The 17,424-nt window shown below is 40.4% G+C and overlaps 2 protein-coding genes across 2 annotated transcripts in view; one reads left to right on the top strand and one right to left on the bottom strand.

The window, feature by feature from the left end:
* xpr1a (xenotropic and polytropic retrovirus receptor 1a) overlaps positions 1–7,442 on the bottom strand; it is a 50,058-nt gene extending 42,616 nt beyond the window's left edge. Inside the window, exons 1-2 of the mRNA XM_008330281.3 lie at positions 6,786–7,442; positions 2,188–2,239 (exon numbers count right to left, since the gene is read on the bottom strand). Of these exons, the coding sequence (XP_008328503.1) occupies positions 2,188–2,239; positions 6,786–6,854 (121 nt within the window). The 5' untranslated portion in view covers positions 6,855–7,442. The remainder of the gene's footprint in view (positions 1–2,187; positions 2,240–6,785) is intronic.
* A 1,445-nt stretch (positions 7,443–8,887) lies between these two features.
* Positions 8,888–17,424, top strand: part of acbd6 (acyl-CoA binding domain containing 6) — a 43,928-nt gene continuing 35,391 nt past the window's right edge. The window contains 5 exon segments of the mRNA XM_008330269.3: positions 8,888–9,374; positions 9,586–9,650; positions 9,899–9,995; positions 13,088–13,164; positions 16,471–16,576. Of these exon segments, the coding sequence (XP_008328491.1) occupies positions 9,096–9,374; positions 9,586–9,650; positions 9,899–9,995; positions 13,088–13,164; positions 16,471–16,576 (624 nt within the window). The 5' untranslated portion in view covers positions 8,888–9,095.

Genomic DNA, 17,424 nt, shown 5'->3' with positions numbered 1-17,424 from the left:
TGTTGTCCTCTGATCTGTGGGATAATTCACAGAGTAATTGAATTAAATTGTGACATAAGTCATTGTAATGGTTGGTACGGAGTGAACCACAGAGCCAGGCAGATTCTTATGTCTCTCACTGGCTCCTCACACACACACAGAGACGTCCACGTTTTTATCGAGGACCATTAAGGAGAGTGGGGACAGAAACAAAGGACATTAACGTGGGGTGAAAGGTCAAACGCTGCACAGAGGCAGCGCCGTGTTATGGCGTCGCTGCACGTTATCAGTGTCGTCCATGTGGGTGAAATGAACAGTGTAACGTGGAATTAGATGCTGTTTAAAAAACAAATACAAACAGTGTTTTTGTCCATTAGTTTCACATGTGAAGGCCCTGACGGAGGCTTGTGTCTCTCTCAGACACAGCTTCATGTTCAGGGAGAGAGCAGAGTGGGTGAGTGTGTAGTTCTAACCCAATAAACCAGTCTCCCTGAGGCAACGAGAACATCCTCTGAATACCCACACAGTCGGAACACCTTGGTTTTTATCATTTAAAAACATCCAGAAAAAAGGCAAGAGACTCAAGGAGCAGTAGTTGCAATTATTATTATTGTATTATTATGATAATTATTATGATTTTAAAATGTGAATGCACTACATTAAAACACCACATTCCTCTGTTCTTCCTGCAGATTTGTATTATTGTATTATTATGATAATTATTAAGATTTTAAAATGAGAATGCACCACATTAAAAAACCACATTCCTCTGTTTTCTGTATCAGTAATCTGACAGAAGGACAATCTGTACAGTGTTGAGTGGGAAAGGTGTAAAAAATGACACAAAAACATCCTGATTGAAGGTTAAATACAGCCACTGAGGTGCAGTACGGTTTTATACTGATAAATGAACCAGACATGTGACCTATGACTGCAGCTCAGACCTGAGACAGGAAGTGATCTATCATCCACCAGCCGACGGAGACACCTCTCAGAGCAGCCGCAGCTCAAACATGATCACTTTTAAAGATGTGTTGTGTTGTCACGTAATAATTAATGAGAGAAAATGTGTGTTTTTTTCTAAATTATTTACAGATATTAATGCAAACAGATCGTGCTGCGTTTTACATTCAAGTTACATGTTGTCATAGACCATACTTTTCTTTATCAAAATAAAAATGATTTTGTAAACTCAGAATAGTTTACGACGTCCACCACCATTAAAAAAGTCTAGTTCCATCATTCTGGCTCCAAAGCAAACGTCTGACTCGTCTGATGTTTTTATGTCCTGGATGATGATGTCACCGCTGCGTTAGCGTAGGTCAGTGACATATGAACTTATGTTCAGTACGAGAGTTCTGAGTGATCGTAGAAATGGAACTCCCACGTTCCTATTTACATATACTGTGGTGAAGTTTTCATTTCACTCAAGTACCTCAAGTATAAAATACCACCTCAACAACCTCCAACCTCAGGTCACATGACTGGTTTGTTGTCAGAGCACCAGCACCAAGTGCAGGACAGTAACTAAGTAGCCGTGGTCTTCATAAACCAGTAGAACGAGTCACCGGTGCAACAGGTCGTCGTAGACACCAGATACTGCACACGATCCCTAACAGTAGGGATCGTTACTTCTGCACTCTATGTAAATATTGTACTGTAACACATGGAAACATATTCACTATTTACACACACACACACATTTGGACCAATAAACACATCGTAGCTCGAGCATCAAAGAGGTGACCTCTGAGGAGTCCTGTTTCACGACGGGTCTTTTTCTGGACTCAATCACAGACTCTCTGAGCTCATGTTCTTCACTCACAGTCACACACGAGCAGTCGAACATCATTAACTGTGTCTTAACCCTTTACAACACAGTTGTTTACGTCTGTAATCTGATATCACACCCAGTATCTAACCCTCTCCAGTCCAACCCTTCACCTCAACGTCCAGTTCCAGACTGTGATCCTGACGGCCTGGTTTTTTTCCCTCTCCAAATATTTGCTTGTAACTTAAAGCAGGTCAGAAAGTAATGATTGACTAATGGTATTCTGCTTGACTCCGTGTCTGTTGTGGCAGCACGTTAGCAGCGATTGTCTATTTTTAGCAGCGGGAGCTGTTATTCTGGGGATGCCCAAACAGGCCACAGGGAAAAGTGGGCAGTGGGTGCAGATACATGTACGTCACGTGTTGGAGTCTGTTTACCTTCGACGGACGGAGCCTGGTCCTGGGCAGCATACAGCATTTCCTTGAATGCCTAATGAAGCAAAAACAAAAATATAAGTTAAAAAAAACGTTCAAAATGACCACAGCTTTAATGACTTCATGGTGAATATAGTTCAGAGGAACAACAAATGATTTGATTACAAATGATTCAGAATAAACTCACAACACTTGAAGGTGTCGTGATCGTCAGCGCCACCTGCTTTAACAGTAGCATTTCAACTGAAGCCCATGAAGAGCCACTGACTGAATACTTCCTCCAATACTTCCGAGTCTTAAGAGTTTTTTTCCAAAACATCCTGCACATTTTTACCAAAAACCTAAATTAATTTTCATGCAGGTTCTTTCAGTTTTATTCTGACGGATCATTTTCCTCCAGAGCTGATTCTCCAAACTGACTCCATTTGGATGCAGAGTGACTAATTCCATGTGTAGGTGGAAACCTCTTAGAATGAATGTATAAGTAGCCGCCTGGCCTGTGATATTATTCATGTTCATCTGTGAAATACTGGACACTGTGGGTTAGAAACTGAAGTCCTATCGAAAAAAAAAAAAGATAAATATAATTATATAATTCAACCTGATGCAGCTTCAGTTCCATCTGTCTCGTGTAGTAAAACATGTGAGACACCGGACACAGAGGTTTGAACTCCCTCGTTAGAAAACTCCCCTTTTAGTTAGTAGTTGGGAAAAATCCCACAACCTGATTGTGACTGGTTGGTGTTGGTTGAGATGAAGGCATCGCTATGGTGATGGGAAATTGGGGCGAGGTGTCTCTCTGGAGAGTTGGAACGAACCGTTGGGCTTTGCCTTCATCACAAATCAAACCTGTAGGTCGGGGACCTGGGAGGTACCATTCAGATGACCAGGCTCTTCACTCATATACTCGAAACATACATTATATAAATATATAAATATATATATTAAATGATGGGCTGCTGATTAAATGCATTCCATTTTTCTACAAACACTTCTTTTGATCGATCCTCTGGTTGATGCCCTGGGCAGCCCTGCTGTAGGCAGTAACTTGGCCAAAGGTCAAACACCCATCAGTTTGCGTGACCCCACATTTACACACTGATGAAGCCACGCCCCCTGGAATAACTGTGTGTGTTTGTCAGACTAAAGCACTCTGTGACATGACGAGTGGACACCAAGCTGAAATGTTTACGTTCTAAACCACCAAACCTCTCTTTTCAGATACTTGAGTTTGATCTGACGGCGGTTTGAAGGTGAGCGCACTGCAAACATTAACCCTTTGAAGAGCGACGGCGGATCACTTGAATCCCCTCCTCTGCATTTAAGTGGATCACTGTGTGTAAGATGAGGAACAGAAAGGATGGGCTGAGGGAGAGGCAGAAGGGAGGGGAGCAGGGGAGGGAGGCAGAGGCCAGGTCTGGTAGGGGACCAGATGTCCTCCCAGTGGGGGAGGAACGATGAGGTGAGGGTGGAAGGAAGGAAGGGGGGGGGGGAGGTATAGAACGAGGGAGTTCACAGCAGTTGCCGTGTCTGTCGTATACATCATGTTCGTAGCGTAGTAGAACATGATGTCAAATCACATTACCGTAAGTGCTGTAGATGATGAGAAACGCTGTGTTTGACGGCTGTTTCAGTGTCTCTAATTTAGACATTTAACTACGGCGTTCTAATACACACAGGTCCACTGTTGAACCAGCAACAACCACTCACTATAGGCAGGTACTAACTCTGTAACTCCAGGTTTATTAAAGCTCTTCTCTTCCTCCGCGTCTTCACTCAGACAGGTGATTAGAGAGCACATGTACATGTGGTTGTAAATGTCCTCGTTCTCCCGCCCACACATATATATACCTGCATCTGTTCATAAGCACGCGCATATATATACCTGCATCTGTTCATAAGTGCATGAAAAAAAACGTTCTGTACGCTGCCATGTTATGGTTGGAGTTATTGTTATGTTTGTGCGACGCATCTATTGGACAGAAAAAAAATAAAATTAAGACGTTTAAAAAAAAGAGATACATTCATGACACGACATCTACTGCCATATGGCACAGGACACTGGGATCTGCAGGACCTGCTCACCTTCATACCAAACAGCTGTTTAGCATATTGCTTTATAGCCCCAATCCCAAAGGATAAAGCTAACACCTAATTGCACGATCGCTCAATCAGCCTGTCGAAGGCTGAGCAGTGAAGTGCCTTCAGAGCTGGAGCTCTGCATTCACAGGAAGTGACTTTGCTCTGTCTTCTTTTGCATGAAAATCGTCTGAGCGTGAGAGCAGGCAGGGCCACACGTTTTCACACAAAAGAGAATTTCAGAAATAGGAAGAGTGTGATGACTGGGCAAGAGGTTAATTAATCCATCTGCCGCGGACACAGGAGGGAATTATTCTCACTTTTCTGTCGTGCATTATTGTATGTGCGACAGAAACAGCTCTGCTGTGGTTTTTGTATTATGTTGTCTTCTATGGTAGGTAAAAATGAGGGTGGAGGCAATGTCTGCGTGTTAATACATACTGCATATATATGAATACATGTGTATATATATACATATATATATATAAATTCAAAGCTTTGCATTATTTTGAGTGACACCAAAATTCATTTAATATAACTTCATGTTTGTCCTTGTCTCTGTTCTTGTTCCTCAGGGGGAAAAAAAAGACCTTGAATCTCAATTCCAACATCTATAGGTGTAAACTCCACCCACTCAGGAGGTGACGGTGTTTTCAGAGGTTAGAAAAAGACTAAGCGCTGCTGCAGTCATACATTTCATGCAACAATAAACTGTAAATGTTGACATTTAAGGAACATAAAGACGGCAACAATAATCTGCAGCTTATTCAACAACAGCGAGAAAAAAAACAACAACCCACCAAACCATCATTTTCTTATCAGTCTGTATCTTTGAATATTGAAGCCAATGATTTTTACATTTTCATAAACATTGAAAGAGTAGATACTTTAATGCATTAATATTACATTAATATCACTCTTTCTAAATCAAGTTCATAAACATTGAAAGAGTAGATACTTAGCATTAATATTACATTAATATCTTGTATATATATATAATATTCTTGTCACTTGCGTTAAAGAAAACATACATGAAAACAAGGACCGTTTATCTGAATCAAGATGAAAAAACATTTAATTCTCTGTATTTACAGATAACTTCAGTTAGAATTTCAGCTCAGACTGAAGTCCCTGATGTAGACTTAGTAATAATGTTACACATGGTCAAAAATGTACTGTCGCTTCAAGACAGTAACAGTCTTTCACGCCGTGACAAATGCGACAGATCAAATCTGCCATCATCCATCTCAGGTCAGTGAGTGTGAGCGAACGCTGAAGGTGTAAAATGGCTGGTGTGTCCATGCATTTGTCCCTGGACTCGAACTACAGCAGTCCATACGTACAAAGAACGCTGAGGATTTTCTTTTGTATTCATGTTTAACTCAGCAGATAGAAATAAATTATTTATTTTCCCCCTTTGCTACTCTTCCAGTTTTCTCTTCATATTTGACAGATGGAGGGATTTAAAAAAAAAAAATATATATATAATTGTCTATACTGACCACATGATAACCACCTACCATGATGGAATGATTAGAATATCTGATGCTGCAGTGCTGTAACCTAACAGTCATGTCCGTGCCGTGTCAGTGAGGTGGTATTTGGGTCTGGGATGTAGGTTAGTGGGGTTGAAGAGAACCAGCTCTTTGTCTATAATTCATACAGCTAATGGAATGGAGCAGCCTGTCCTGTCACTGCACGTCTGCAGCCCCGCGCTCGACGTGAAGTGTGAAAATAAAATTGCCCTTAAGTACACCACAATACCCAACAAAGACCGCGTGGGCATGAAAAAAAAAACCAGTCGTTTCAATATTGACTTATATAGATGTTTTGTCTTCAGTCTGACGACATTTAGAACAAAAATAAAAGCAACTGTAATGATCCTAGGATTCATTTATATTTCAAATATTAAATAAAGATTATACTTAAGTTTAAAGAGGGAAATATATATGTTTCATTTTCAGCCATGGATGATTTATATCGACCCCTGTTGTTAGAAATGCTATAATAAATGGTTACAAATAGTAAACATTATTATTATTATTATTATTATTGTTAATAAACAATTGGTGAAATTCATAATGTATATTATATTAAAATATTTTTAAATTTTTTTTATAAGCAATAAATTAAATTATATATAATTCTATAACAGGTGTCATTTTTACATGTTTTCCATGGTGAATAAAATGCTGGTTTTGTTCATACTAAGGTGTTATAAACTCACCGAGCGACAATAAAACACAATAACACAATAAATGCCCCCCGTGGCTTTTAAAACAACCGCAGCCGATTCTCCCCTCTCCATAAACAATAGACATCTCTTACGTTTACCGACGTTTATTGCCCTCAGGAGTGAGATGTAAGCTGCTGAAAACACAGTCAAATCATCGATGTCTGTTTCTTTCCTCGCAGTTTCCCCTCAGTAAATAACACATACATGTGTGAATCAGGTCCACAGCCACAGCAGCAAAGCTTAACACTTAAAAAATAAATACATATATATATATATTTCACTTTACCTCGTACAGTAAATACTGTTTCCTCCACTCAGGAGTGATGTGGGAGCTGAGATGCTCCGCGAACTTCATTTTTTCCCCCGGAACAAGTGCTCCACTTCCAGCCGTCTGTTAAATCCGTGCGCGGCTGTTCGTTCCTGGTTCCCAGTCGACGCGACTTTTTTCCTTCCGACAGTCAAGTTGCTGTTTGAACATGCGGTGCGTCAGACGGAGCCGCTCACTCTCTCACTCTCTCACTCACTCTCTCACTCACTCTCTCTTTCTGCTCCACTCTTTACTCCACTTCTGGTGCGCTCCGGGCTGATTCCGTCCTGTCCCGCATACTAACTACTCCACAGGCGGGACCGCACAGCGACAGGTGGCCCGGCGGCGGCGGCGGCGGGTCAGCGGTGCAGCGGTAACTGTGTGTAACGGTCGGAGAGTGTTCTTCAGTGACTTTGGTCCGTCCCTCCCTGGGCAGGTCTGGAGACTCCACCGTCGGCCATCGCGTTGAGCCGCAGCGACGTGTTTGCGTCACGCGAGCGCGCACGAGCACCGGGCGGTGTTGGGACCTCCCGCTGGAAAAGTAAAAGGGCTGGCAGTGCGGCAACAACCACTGGCCAGGGATCAACTCAATCAACGCAGGGCTGCTGGTGTCGCTGCGTGGCTGCCAAAAAGAAAAAGGAAACAAAAAAGAAGCGGGGATTAAACTGACACTGGTCATAAAACGATAATTAAATGTCGTCTACAGTGTTTGAAGTCCCTTAAACACACTCATATACTGTATGTTTCACCCTAAAAGACTTGAACACATGCATTTTAGAAAATTAAAAATTAGTTTCTGCCTCATGTCTTTAGATACAGTAGATAACAAATGGTTTCCTCAGTCTTTACTGCCTTTCAAAGAGATTGCAGATTCATTAAAGCACTTTGGCTTCACTTTAAGTCGTGTCTTTAACACACTACTTAAGCTTAACAGCTATTTTAAAAGTATTATACACTATGGGCCACATAGTGGTAGAGTGGTACATGCGTTTGCCTTACATTAAGAGGACAAAGGTTCGATCAGCGTTTTCACCCCACAGTCCAAAAACATGCAGGTTTAGGTTGATTTGGGCAAAAAATAAAATAAAATAATAATAAAAAAATCAGTAAAGGTATTGTTATAGGAATTTGTTGCTTGTTTCTGCTCTATATTTGGCCCTTATTTCTTTGAAAAGGCGAAACACGTACCTGGCGCCTCCAAGGGGCGGCCTGCTGTTAACACAAGAATTTCATCCTATTATTATTATTATTATTATTATTATTATTATTATTATTATTATTATTAACAAATAGATGCAGCAACAATCTCGGGGTAAAAGGAATGTCGTGTTAAATGCCATAAATAAGAAGATAAATATATTGTGATAGTAAAAGATATCTGCAGTGCAACAAAATTATGTCAACTGAAATTTAAAAGCCAAAAAGAAAAGAACAAGAAATTGGAGAAAATGAAACAGAAACAGTAACAAAAACGCCCCATTCAGGAAAACTAATCATGAGTGTTTAACTGGCCAGGAACTATATCGTTAGATTTTAACCAAAATCTGTCCAGACGACACCATCTAGAAACAGATAGTTGATGAGGCTTTAAAAAAACGCTTCTGTATTACATCATTTTCTGTAGTTTAAAAAAGAAATGCCACATTTTGACGTGTTTTCTATTTATAGAAGAAAATGATGTCTGTCGGGGGTGACGATTCATCAATGTGTCTATAGTAGCATCTAGTGGTCAAATAACGCTACTGCATTTCCGCCTATCTGTACGAGTCTAAGTTCCCGAGAAAGCATAAATAATTTCATGAAAAGAAAATACATATACACCGTTATCCTTCTGAGATATAACTTCTTAATTTTAAGGAGTCCTATTGGTATAACGTCAACGTTTAAGTAGTTTAGTAGGGTTACGTGTACATCGTATTAAACAAATTATGAAGGTACATTTACAATTCAATTAAAAACAAGAAATAACCAGAATTCATATAAATTGCAACGTTATTGAAAATATGTTTACTTATTAAAGCGTCTTTTTGTTTTAATATCTGAACATATTAAGCAACTGGAACCTTAAGCCTAGGAAATGGTTTCGCCGGGACTTTTAGTTGACAGTACCAGAGACGGACCAACGGTAGAAACAGTCCGACTGGCACTAATTCACAAGCAATATCGCCTTAAAAAAGGAATTACCTAACATATATTACTCAAGTAATTTCTGTTTTATTTTATTAATCTCTTTGACGGATATACAAGGCGCTTTCGGTGCCTGGTGGTTCGCTACACACAACAATAACAATGGCTTCTGGGTCACCGTCTTCGTCCCCGGACACTGCGACGGGCTCAGGTACAGACCCTGCTCGACCTGACACAGGGGAGCCCCTCGGTGGAGCAGGCTCCGATTCAGACTCGGATATGGGCTTGGGAAAGTTTGACTGTAGCGCCGTGGAAATGGCTGAGCGGTTGGAGGGCGATGAGCTGGAGAGCGAGTTCGAGTCTGCAGCAGCCCGTGTACAAGGTCTGGTTCAGACAGCCAGCAGGGACCAGCTGCTGTACCTGTATGCTCGATACAAACAGGTAAGAGTCGGTCCTTGTGTCAGATGATATAACTTGATAAAGAGAAAAATAAAATTAAACTACCCCCAAGTCTTTTCGTGATTGTTGACAGTTTACTTCAGCATATATTTGTAATTTGCTACTTGTGTTGACAGTTTACTTCAGCATATATTTGTATTTTGTTACTTGATGCTAGGCCTGTTTAATCAGTCAGGTAATTCATACGTCACAGGTCAAAGTTGGAAAGTGCAATACAGCTAAACCTGGCTTCTTTGACTTTGAAGGACAACGGAAGTGGTATGTACATTTTTACTGTTAATAATAATTGTTATTGAACCAATAGAATTTCAAACAGAGAGAACTCACACAATCTAAATAACATTTACATATTCATACTACTGTTATACACGTTTGAAAATACAGTACATCAGTTTAAAAAGGCGATATAAGTTAATCCTGTTATCTACCAGTTTAAAAAGGCGATATAAGTTTATCCTTTTATCTACAAATGGTCATTTACACTGTTTTTATACATAATATTTCAGGCAAGCCTGGAAGCAGCTCGGAGATATGGATGCAGAGCAGGCGATGCAGGAGTACATTTCCTGCGTCAACGTTTTGGATCCTGAAGGTGTCACAAAGGTAAATTTACCATTTCAGAAAAATTGAAGCTGATTACAGCTGTTATGTCGTGTTAATGTTTTCTATACATCTCTGCAGTTTGATTGGTCTTGAAAATATATTCTAAAAGATCGCAATTAAATATTGATTAATATGTACAGAAACATGTAGCTCTATTACAACCACATTAATGATAAAATAGAGCAGAGGTGTTTTCCACCTTTCCAAATGCAGTGCAGTGTGTTTATCAATAGAGGTCAGTATTACTCTGTCGTTTTTATCTCAGCTTTCCTAGCAGATCTTGTATGTGGACCAGTTGGTTTGGCTGTGTTGCCTTTATAGCTTTGTGACATTGTAAAATATGAATTATTCAGGAAAAGAAATGTTTCGGTGTCAACGTTGTGTCTGTGTATGTGGTAGCAAAAGAGTTTGTTTACATCTCCACATGTCTTTGTGGAGTTGTCGGGCAGCTGGGAAGGTTGGGTTGCCATGGACAGGTTGTCCTTTGAGGTACGAGCATTCAGTCACAACAACAACAACAACTTTGTACTTTAGTGCTATTAATAAAACACTGACAAACATGTCGTGTGTAATCTTGGCACCAAGATCAGCATGAATACATTTGTCTAATTGAACAAGGCTCGCTGGTTGCTGTGCGTTGTTACAATAAAGGTTAAAAAGCAATTGTCAGGTTTTAGGAAGCCTATCTTAAAGAATGATCTATAGTACCCTGAGCCAGCTAAACCTCCGTGTACAGTAAAGTTTATAGCAGCTGGCAACAATAGGTGGTTAGCTTTGCATTTCTTCACAGTCACTTTCCAAAGTACCTGGAATGACATGACAATATTCATTTTGAAAAATGTTATTTGTCGACTCTGAGGTGGATTTCCCGAAAATATTGGCTCTGCCGTATTGGACAGTATTTTTTTTATTTATATTATCCTTTATGAATGCATCAAAAAGCATCATGTAATTGACTTAAAATAGCCTGTAAAAATGTATGTCAAAGTGTCCAGGGTGTGCCTTGCCCCTCGCCAGTTCACAGCTAGGATTGGCTCCAGCAACCCCCACGTTTATGATAAGGAATTAGCAGTGGAGAACGGATGGATGGATGGATGGATGGATACACACCAAAGCAGGGTTGAATACTAACTCCTTCAGCTTCGGTGTGACACTAACCAGCCTATGAAATATTTTCTGCTGACTGTGATAAGACTCCAACATCTATCTGCTCTGTCTGGTAAAAACAATCTTAAATCTCTGTCAAGTGTCTTTACACACACATCCCTGAACCGTCCAGCACTAACGCTGCCTGTTGAACTCTTTGTGTTTTGCTTTGAATTCTTCAATGTGTGTGGTTTACTCCTCCTATATATTTATATATATATATTTATATTTTTTCCTCATAGATGTTTATTCATATTCTGTGCCTGGAGCTAAGCTCCTCACTTCATTATTACTTACCAACTTCACTAATTCCTGTTCATGTAACTGTACATGTAACCTGTTTTTTTCATTTTTTAATAATATATAGTGGCGACCCAAAGTGGTTGTAATTAATAACCTGAGGAACTCACTTTCAAACAGCAAGTGCTCCTTCATTTTTAATAAATGTCTTGACTTTCCTTTGTTGATGTGCAGATTCATACGGGCTGCTTCGTATTCACTCTCACAATCGTTCCCTTTTTTAAACTCTTTTAATCACTTATTACTCCCCTCCTTCCTCCATTTTCATGTCACTTTTACAGCTAGCATTAAGCGCGTGTCTAGTTGTGACGCGTCCTTTTGTGTGCTAATATACCAAGGGATGGGGTAAACTCACTGATTCTGCCCAACGGCAGCACAATGCCATGACAGAGTCCGACAGACAGGCCAGAAAATGCACCACTGCCCCCTGAAAAGACGCTGATTATGTTAGTGCTAACAAAGCACCTTAGTGTGGCGGCGGCCATTCTGTTGGAAGCACAGTAAAAATAGTATAGTGTATAAAATGAAATGCCATGGAGAGAATAATAGCCAGCGTTTGACCTCTGCTCCGTCTCAATTGTTGAGCAGACACTGGATTTCTATTACATTACAGTGCAGAGAAGCAAGGCCAGAGCATCAGCGAATATTCCGAGTTTCTAAAGGGAATTAGGTTGAACCAAAAGTGCACGCACAGTTGTTTTGCTTCGCTTGCTTCATGTTTTTTCATACTCCACTTTTTTTTTCTTTCTCCAAATCACATTTGTGTGGCTTCTTTTGTGAGTCAAGGTTGGTCAGAGAAGAATACACGGGGTAATAAAGTCACGGCTGAGTGGAATGTAAAGTGGAATTCCATGAAGACACAATAGATTAACAACAGTCACAAACATAGGTATATTTAATGTAATTGTGTTGCATGGTATTACTTATTTATTAAGAGTGAGGTCATGTCTAAAGCCACAGAGACAAGTATCTGAAAATTAAACATAGTGGTCTTTATCTCTGACATTATAAAGACAGTCCTGAGTGGACCCTCCGTGTTCTCCCTGTGTGTGTGCACGGGTTTTCTCCAGGTACTCCAGTCTCCTCTTCCAGTCAAAGACACATTCACATTTGTGAACTAGGTTGATGGGACACTAACATTAGCCATAGGCAGAGTGTGAATGGAAGACAGTGTGGCTCAGTGCATTTAGAACAGAATCCAGTTAAAGGCCTTGATCAGAGTCTGTGGTGCAGAGATGAGACGGTCTGTAACTCCAGGTGACGGAAATATATGTTCGTATAATAGAGCTAATATACATATATATACATATATAGTTAAACTTGAAGTAATTTGGATTAATCTCGATTAATCATGAATTGACAGCCTTACTTGTTTCTGCCACCGGACATTAGCTTTAGCTCCAGTTAAAACACAGACACTGCTGTGATTATACATTAGTAAGTCATATACAGACACTGCTGTGATTATACATTAGTAGTAAGTCATATTAAGAAATGTTGAATTATCTTGATTAATCGTGATTATTCATGATTGACGATGATGTGATGAATCAGAATAAATATTTTTATTATTTGACTGTCCTAATTAATATGTAAATGATGTAAATGTTTAGTTTTTGGTGAGTATGACTTTTTCTTATCTACAGGAAAGACAAGGAGCTGAGAAGAAAAAAGGCTTCGGAGGACCAGTTGTCAGCTGTTTATACCAAGAAGAGACGATCAGGTTAGTGACACACACACACACACACACACACACACTTTTATCCTGCAACTTTTCTGCCTGTAGGTTGTTTTATTCATATTCCAGAGGATCTAGAAGCCTTTTCCCCGACGTCCAAGTGTTCTCCAAACGACCAGACTTTTTCCGTTCAGATGGAGATAACCTCTGCTTTACTAATTAAGCCAACTCACTCTGGCTCTGGTTTTGTTAACCACTGGTCCTAATGCTGTGTTTAATTACATTCAACAGACCGTAACTGCAGTTAGAGACCTCAGACGTCATACAGTCCTGATTTATGTTAATGAAATATATTCACCATTTACTTCAGCCTGGCAGACTTACTCAAGCTTAAAAACCTCCTCCTAATTTCAATGAAAAAGAGCTCTTTTGCAGATGAAAATGAGATGTTTGAATGCTGCAGGTTTTCCCCCTTACAGGGCTGTATATGATTAGTATGCACAGTTTTTTTGGAATCAGGCAGCTCCAGTCTCCCTTTTTAATTACATTAGGATTCGGGTGGGAAGGTCTGGGGTGGTGATGAAGACAGGTGGGCTACAGCTGAGGGAGGTCTGTGCAGCAGGTTTCCCAGAACAGTGCCTCTCCTGGTGATATCCTGTTGCAGCGATGCCCCATGGGGGACACCAGGAGGGAGGAAGTCATTAACATGTCGTGTCCACGCACCTATGCACACACAAACATACGTACGCTTGACTCTATACGTCCGAGCAATTGCATCAGAATTCATGCCCGGCCTGCTTGAACTGTCACAATCATTGCTCTGCTGCATTTCAATTTCCTCTTCCTCACATGTGCGCACACACACACACACACACGCACGCCGAGCTCCTCCATATTAAAGAGCCGCGCACCTGTTAGCCAGACACAGAGTTAATTGCATCGCTCCGTGTTCATCTGGAGCTTAGAAGGGATGTCGGGCCAGTGTGTGCGGCATGTTTATTGACAAAAGCGGGATTGGTTATCAATATTCTTGGATTACTGAGCTGATCACTGTGTGATTGAGGAGGCTCTGAATGCTGCATTTGTAATTCTCTCACATCACGTTGTCTGAGGAAGCAGATAAACACCGCGGGGTGGTTTTGTCGTCTGCACTTTGTTGGAAAACATTGATGAGTTGTTTGACTTCTCATTGTTGCTTCTGCTCACAATGGAGCTCAGCCACGTTGTAGGAACAGACCGGGGTCCTGTAGGAGACGGGGTGACAGATCCTGCAGATGTGTGTGTGTGTGTGTGTGTGTGTGTGTTCATGATGGATGGTGTGGCCATGGTGTTGATCAGTGAAGCTCAGGGCAGGTAGATGAGTGTTCCCCACTTCTGTGGCCAATTTAGCCTGATGGATGAAGGACATATCTGCTGGTACACCAGACTGGAAACACACAGAGGACGGGAGAGAATAGTTTGTGGTTTTGTGTGGACTAACTTTTTAATCATTATATGTTTTTTTTTCATCTGTTTTCCAGAAAAAAAGAAAAAAAATCCGGACAAGAGAATTCAGAATTTATGCCTCACTAAATGTTCTTGAAACATCTGGATTAATCCTTTAAATTTTCACCATGTGATCCTTTTATAATGTATCCTTTAAATTTTCACCATGTGATCCTTTAATAATGGGTTAAATAATAATTCTGGATATTGTCAGAGTCTTTGCCAGACAAGATAAGGCTTAAAGTTAGATGAAAACCAGAAAATGGTTAAATTCAAACTAATAACAAAAAGTTTGGTTGACTCTAAGGCTAACCTAAAAGCTAATATCACTCGTACCAGCTAAAGATTAGCCAAAATATAAATGTTTTACATTTTAGAGGATGAGTTTCAGAATCCTACAAATCGATCTTCCTTAGGCCAAAAAGTCTCTTTTGAAAACTAAACGTCTGAGGCCGTCAGGAACCCAAATGTTCTTGACCTAAAGTATTAGCATTTAATTAGTAACTTTAATTTGACCGTCCAAACCAAGGCATTGACTTATTGACTTCAGTTCTATTGAATTGATCCTGACACTGAGACTTCACTCCTGTTTCACACACACAGTTTTGCAGGTTCCTCAGCTCCTGTTAGGACATGAAACTGTGTGATTTCTCTGACAAACATTTATTACTTTATTCCTTCATTACAGGCCCTGCATCAAGCGTGTGTGTTTGTGTGTGTGTGTGTTTGTGTGTGTGTGTGTACAGTTGTGACCTGTTGGTGTGTCACTGCTTATTCTTTAACATGTTCAACACTGTGTGTGTGTGTGTGTGTGTGCGTGTGCGTGCTGCATACAGGCGACCATGTGACACATGGCCATCAGGTCGGCCCCATCTGACCATTGATGAAAGACTGATGAGCTCGGTTATTGATTAGTTGCCAGGAGAGACGGATGGCGGCCACAAATCAGGGACACCGGTGGTCACTGTGGACGTCAGACAAGGAAGTGGGCGTGGCCCAGTGTGGAGATTCATTATTAACCATAGTGCTGATAATCAGGAGTATGTAAATGGATGTGCTCATACATAACCTGGCTGTGATAAAAGACTAATGAGTTATTCATAAGGGTGAGGGTGGGGGGGCAGGGGGAGGAGCAAGACCAGAGGAGGAGGGAGGAAGGACGCAAATGAGAGGATGAGGAAAGAAAGAATGAGCAGAGGTTCATTAAAGAACTTTCGATCTGCTTTCTAGTTACTGACACCTTTGACACTTGGATTTCCAGAGCAGGTTATCGTGTAAAACGTTGATCTTTTTCTATATAAACAAGACCAATAAAAATCATTGCTTTCAGGATTTATACTTTATAAATTATAATAAAGTAGAATGTGGAGCCATTCGATTTTCTTAGTACGAACTCCATTAAAATTACGACTCCTTTAACTGGATTCTCTTCCAGATCCTGGTTCTTCTTTGTGAATTTATCATCTATTGTTTGCCGTAAAGCGAGGGCTGCAGCTCACAGTCAGGGACCGGGGGCTTCCAGTGTGGGAGGCACAGGGGGCAGGTGTGTGGGGTCTCTGTCTGTCTGACAATGTAGGACTAAATTCAATTAATCTGAATGGGCAGCGTGGTGGAGCAGCGGAGGGAAGGCGTAAAGCTCCAAATGAGATTTCACCCATTCTCTCTCCCTCACCCGACGGCCCACCATCATCACCAGCATCACCAGTTCAACCAGTCTGCCTTTCCTGAACACAAGATTATTTTACATACTATTTAACTAAAGAAAAATAGTCGTATTTCTGCAGTTTTTGTTCTGATTCCTTCAGACGACGTGCATGACGTCCATCGTCCGTCCTCTCTCTCTCTCTCTGTCTCTGTCACTCACAGGGAAGAGGATAAGAACATCTTCGACTACTGCAGAGAAAACAACATCGACCACATCAATAAGGCCATCAGTTCCCAGAAGGTGGACGTCAATGCTAAAGATGAAGAGGTAACTGAAGACAGGATTATTTATATTTTATTTAAAATAATCAATTGTCGTACATAGAACCTCAGTTCCAACCTTTGGCCCAGAGGAACAAATAAATACCATCTCTTCATTGTGATTTAAAAATCATCTGTAACCACAAACACATTAGAAGCAGACTCTAAACTTATCTAAAATGATCTAAATGAACGCATGAACCGTGAGAATGTTTTCGTTCAGATTGACCTTGTGTCTGTTTGTCTTGTCCTTGAATCGTAATTAAATGAAAAAGTCTCAGTCCCGTGACTCTCAGGCATCACAGCTGTTTCTCCAGATAAGTTTACCAGTGAGACCCCACACCGACCACAAGGTCATTGATTCTCAGCAGCAGAAAACTTTCTTCTGTGACGTTGCCGTCATTTCACCTGCAGTGTTGTTCGCTCAACAGCAGAGGGCAATAGTGAAGTTTCACATCAGCACGTACACTGGCCTGGGCTGGACTCCTGCTGCTTGGACATAGAAAACAGTCAAATAAATAAAAAATAAATGAGAATGTGACGATGTGTCACTGATTAAATGTCTGAGTTATACAAAAAAAAAAAAAAGCTGGACTCCTGCTGCTTGGACATAGAAAACAGTCAAATAAATAAAAAATAAATGAGAATGTGATGATGTGTCACTGATTAAATGTCTCAGTTATACAAAAAACGTCATATATATATTTTATATTAACTAACAACTTTGAATTAGACAAAAATAATCATATCAAATAAAAATATTAACGTAACATAAAGACTACAGATTATAGACGTTGAGAGAATATTACATAAAACAACAAACTGTGGGGATGAAAAGAATGAATGTGATATTTT

Source organism: Cynoglossus semilaevis, chromosome 2 (genome assembly GCF_000523025.1).
Source record: "Cynoglossus semilaevis isolate Cse_v1.0 chromosome 2, Cse_v1.0, whole genome shotgun sequence".
In the NCBI taxonomy this organism is placed as follows: Eukaryota; Metazoa; Chordata; class Actinopteri; order Pleuronectiformes; family Cynoglossidae; genus Cynoglossus; species Cynoglossus semilaevis.
The sequence above is the reverse complement of the archived record's forward strand: the minus strand, read 5'-3'. Positions and strand labels throughout refer to the sequence as shown.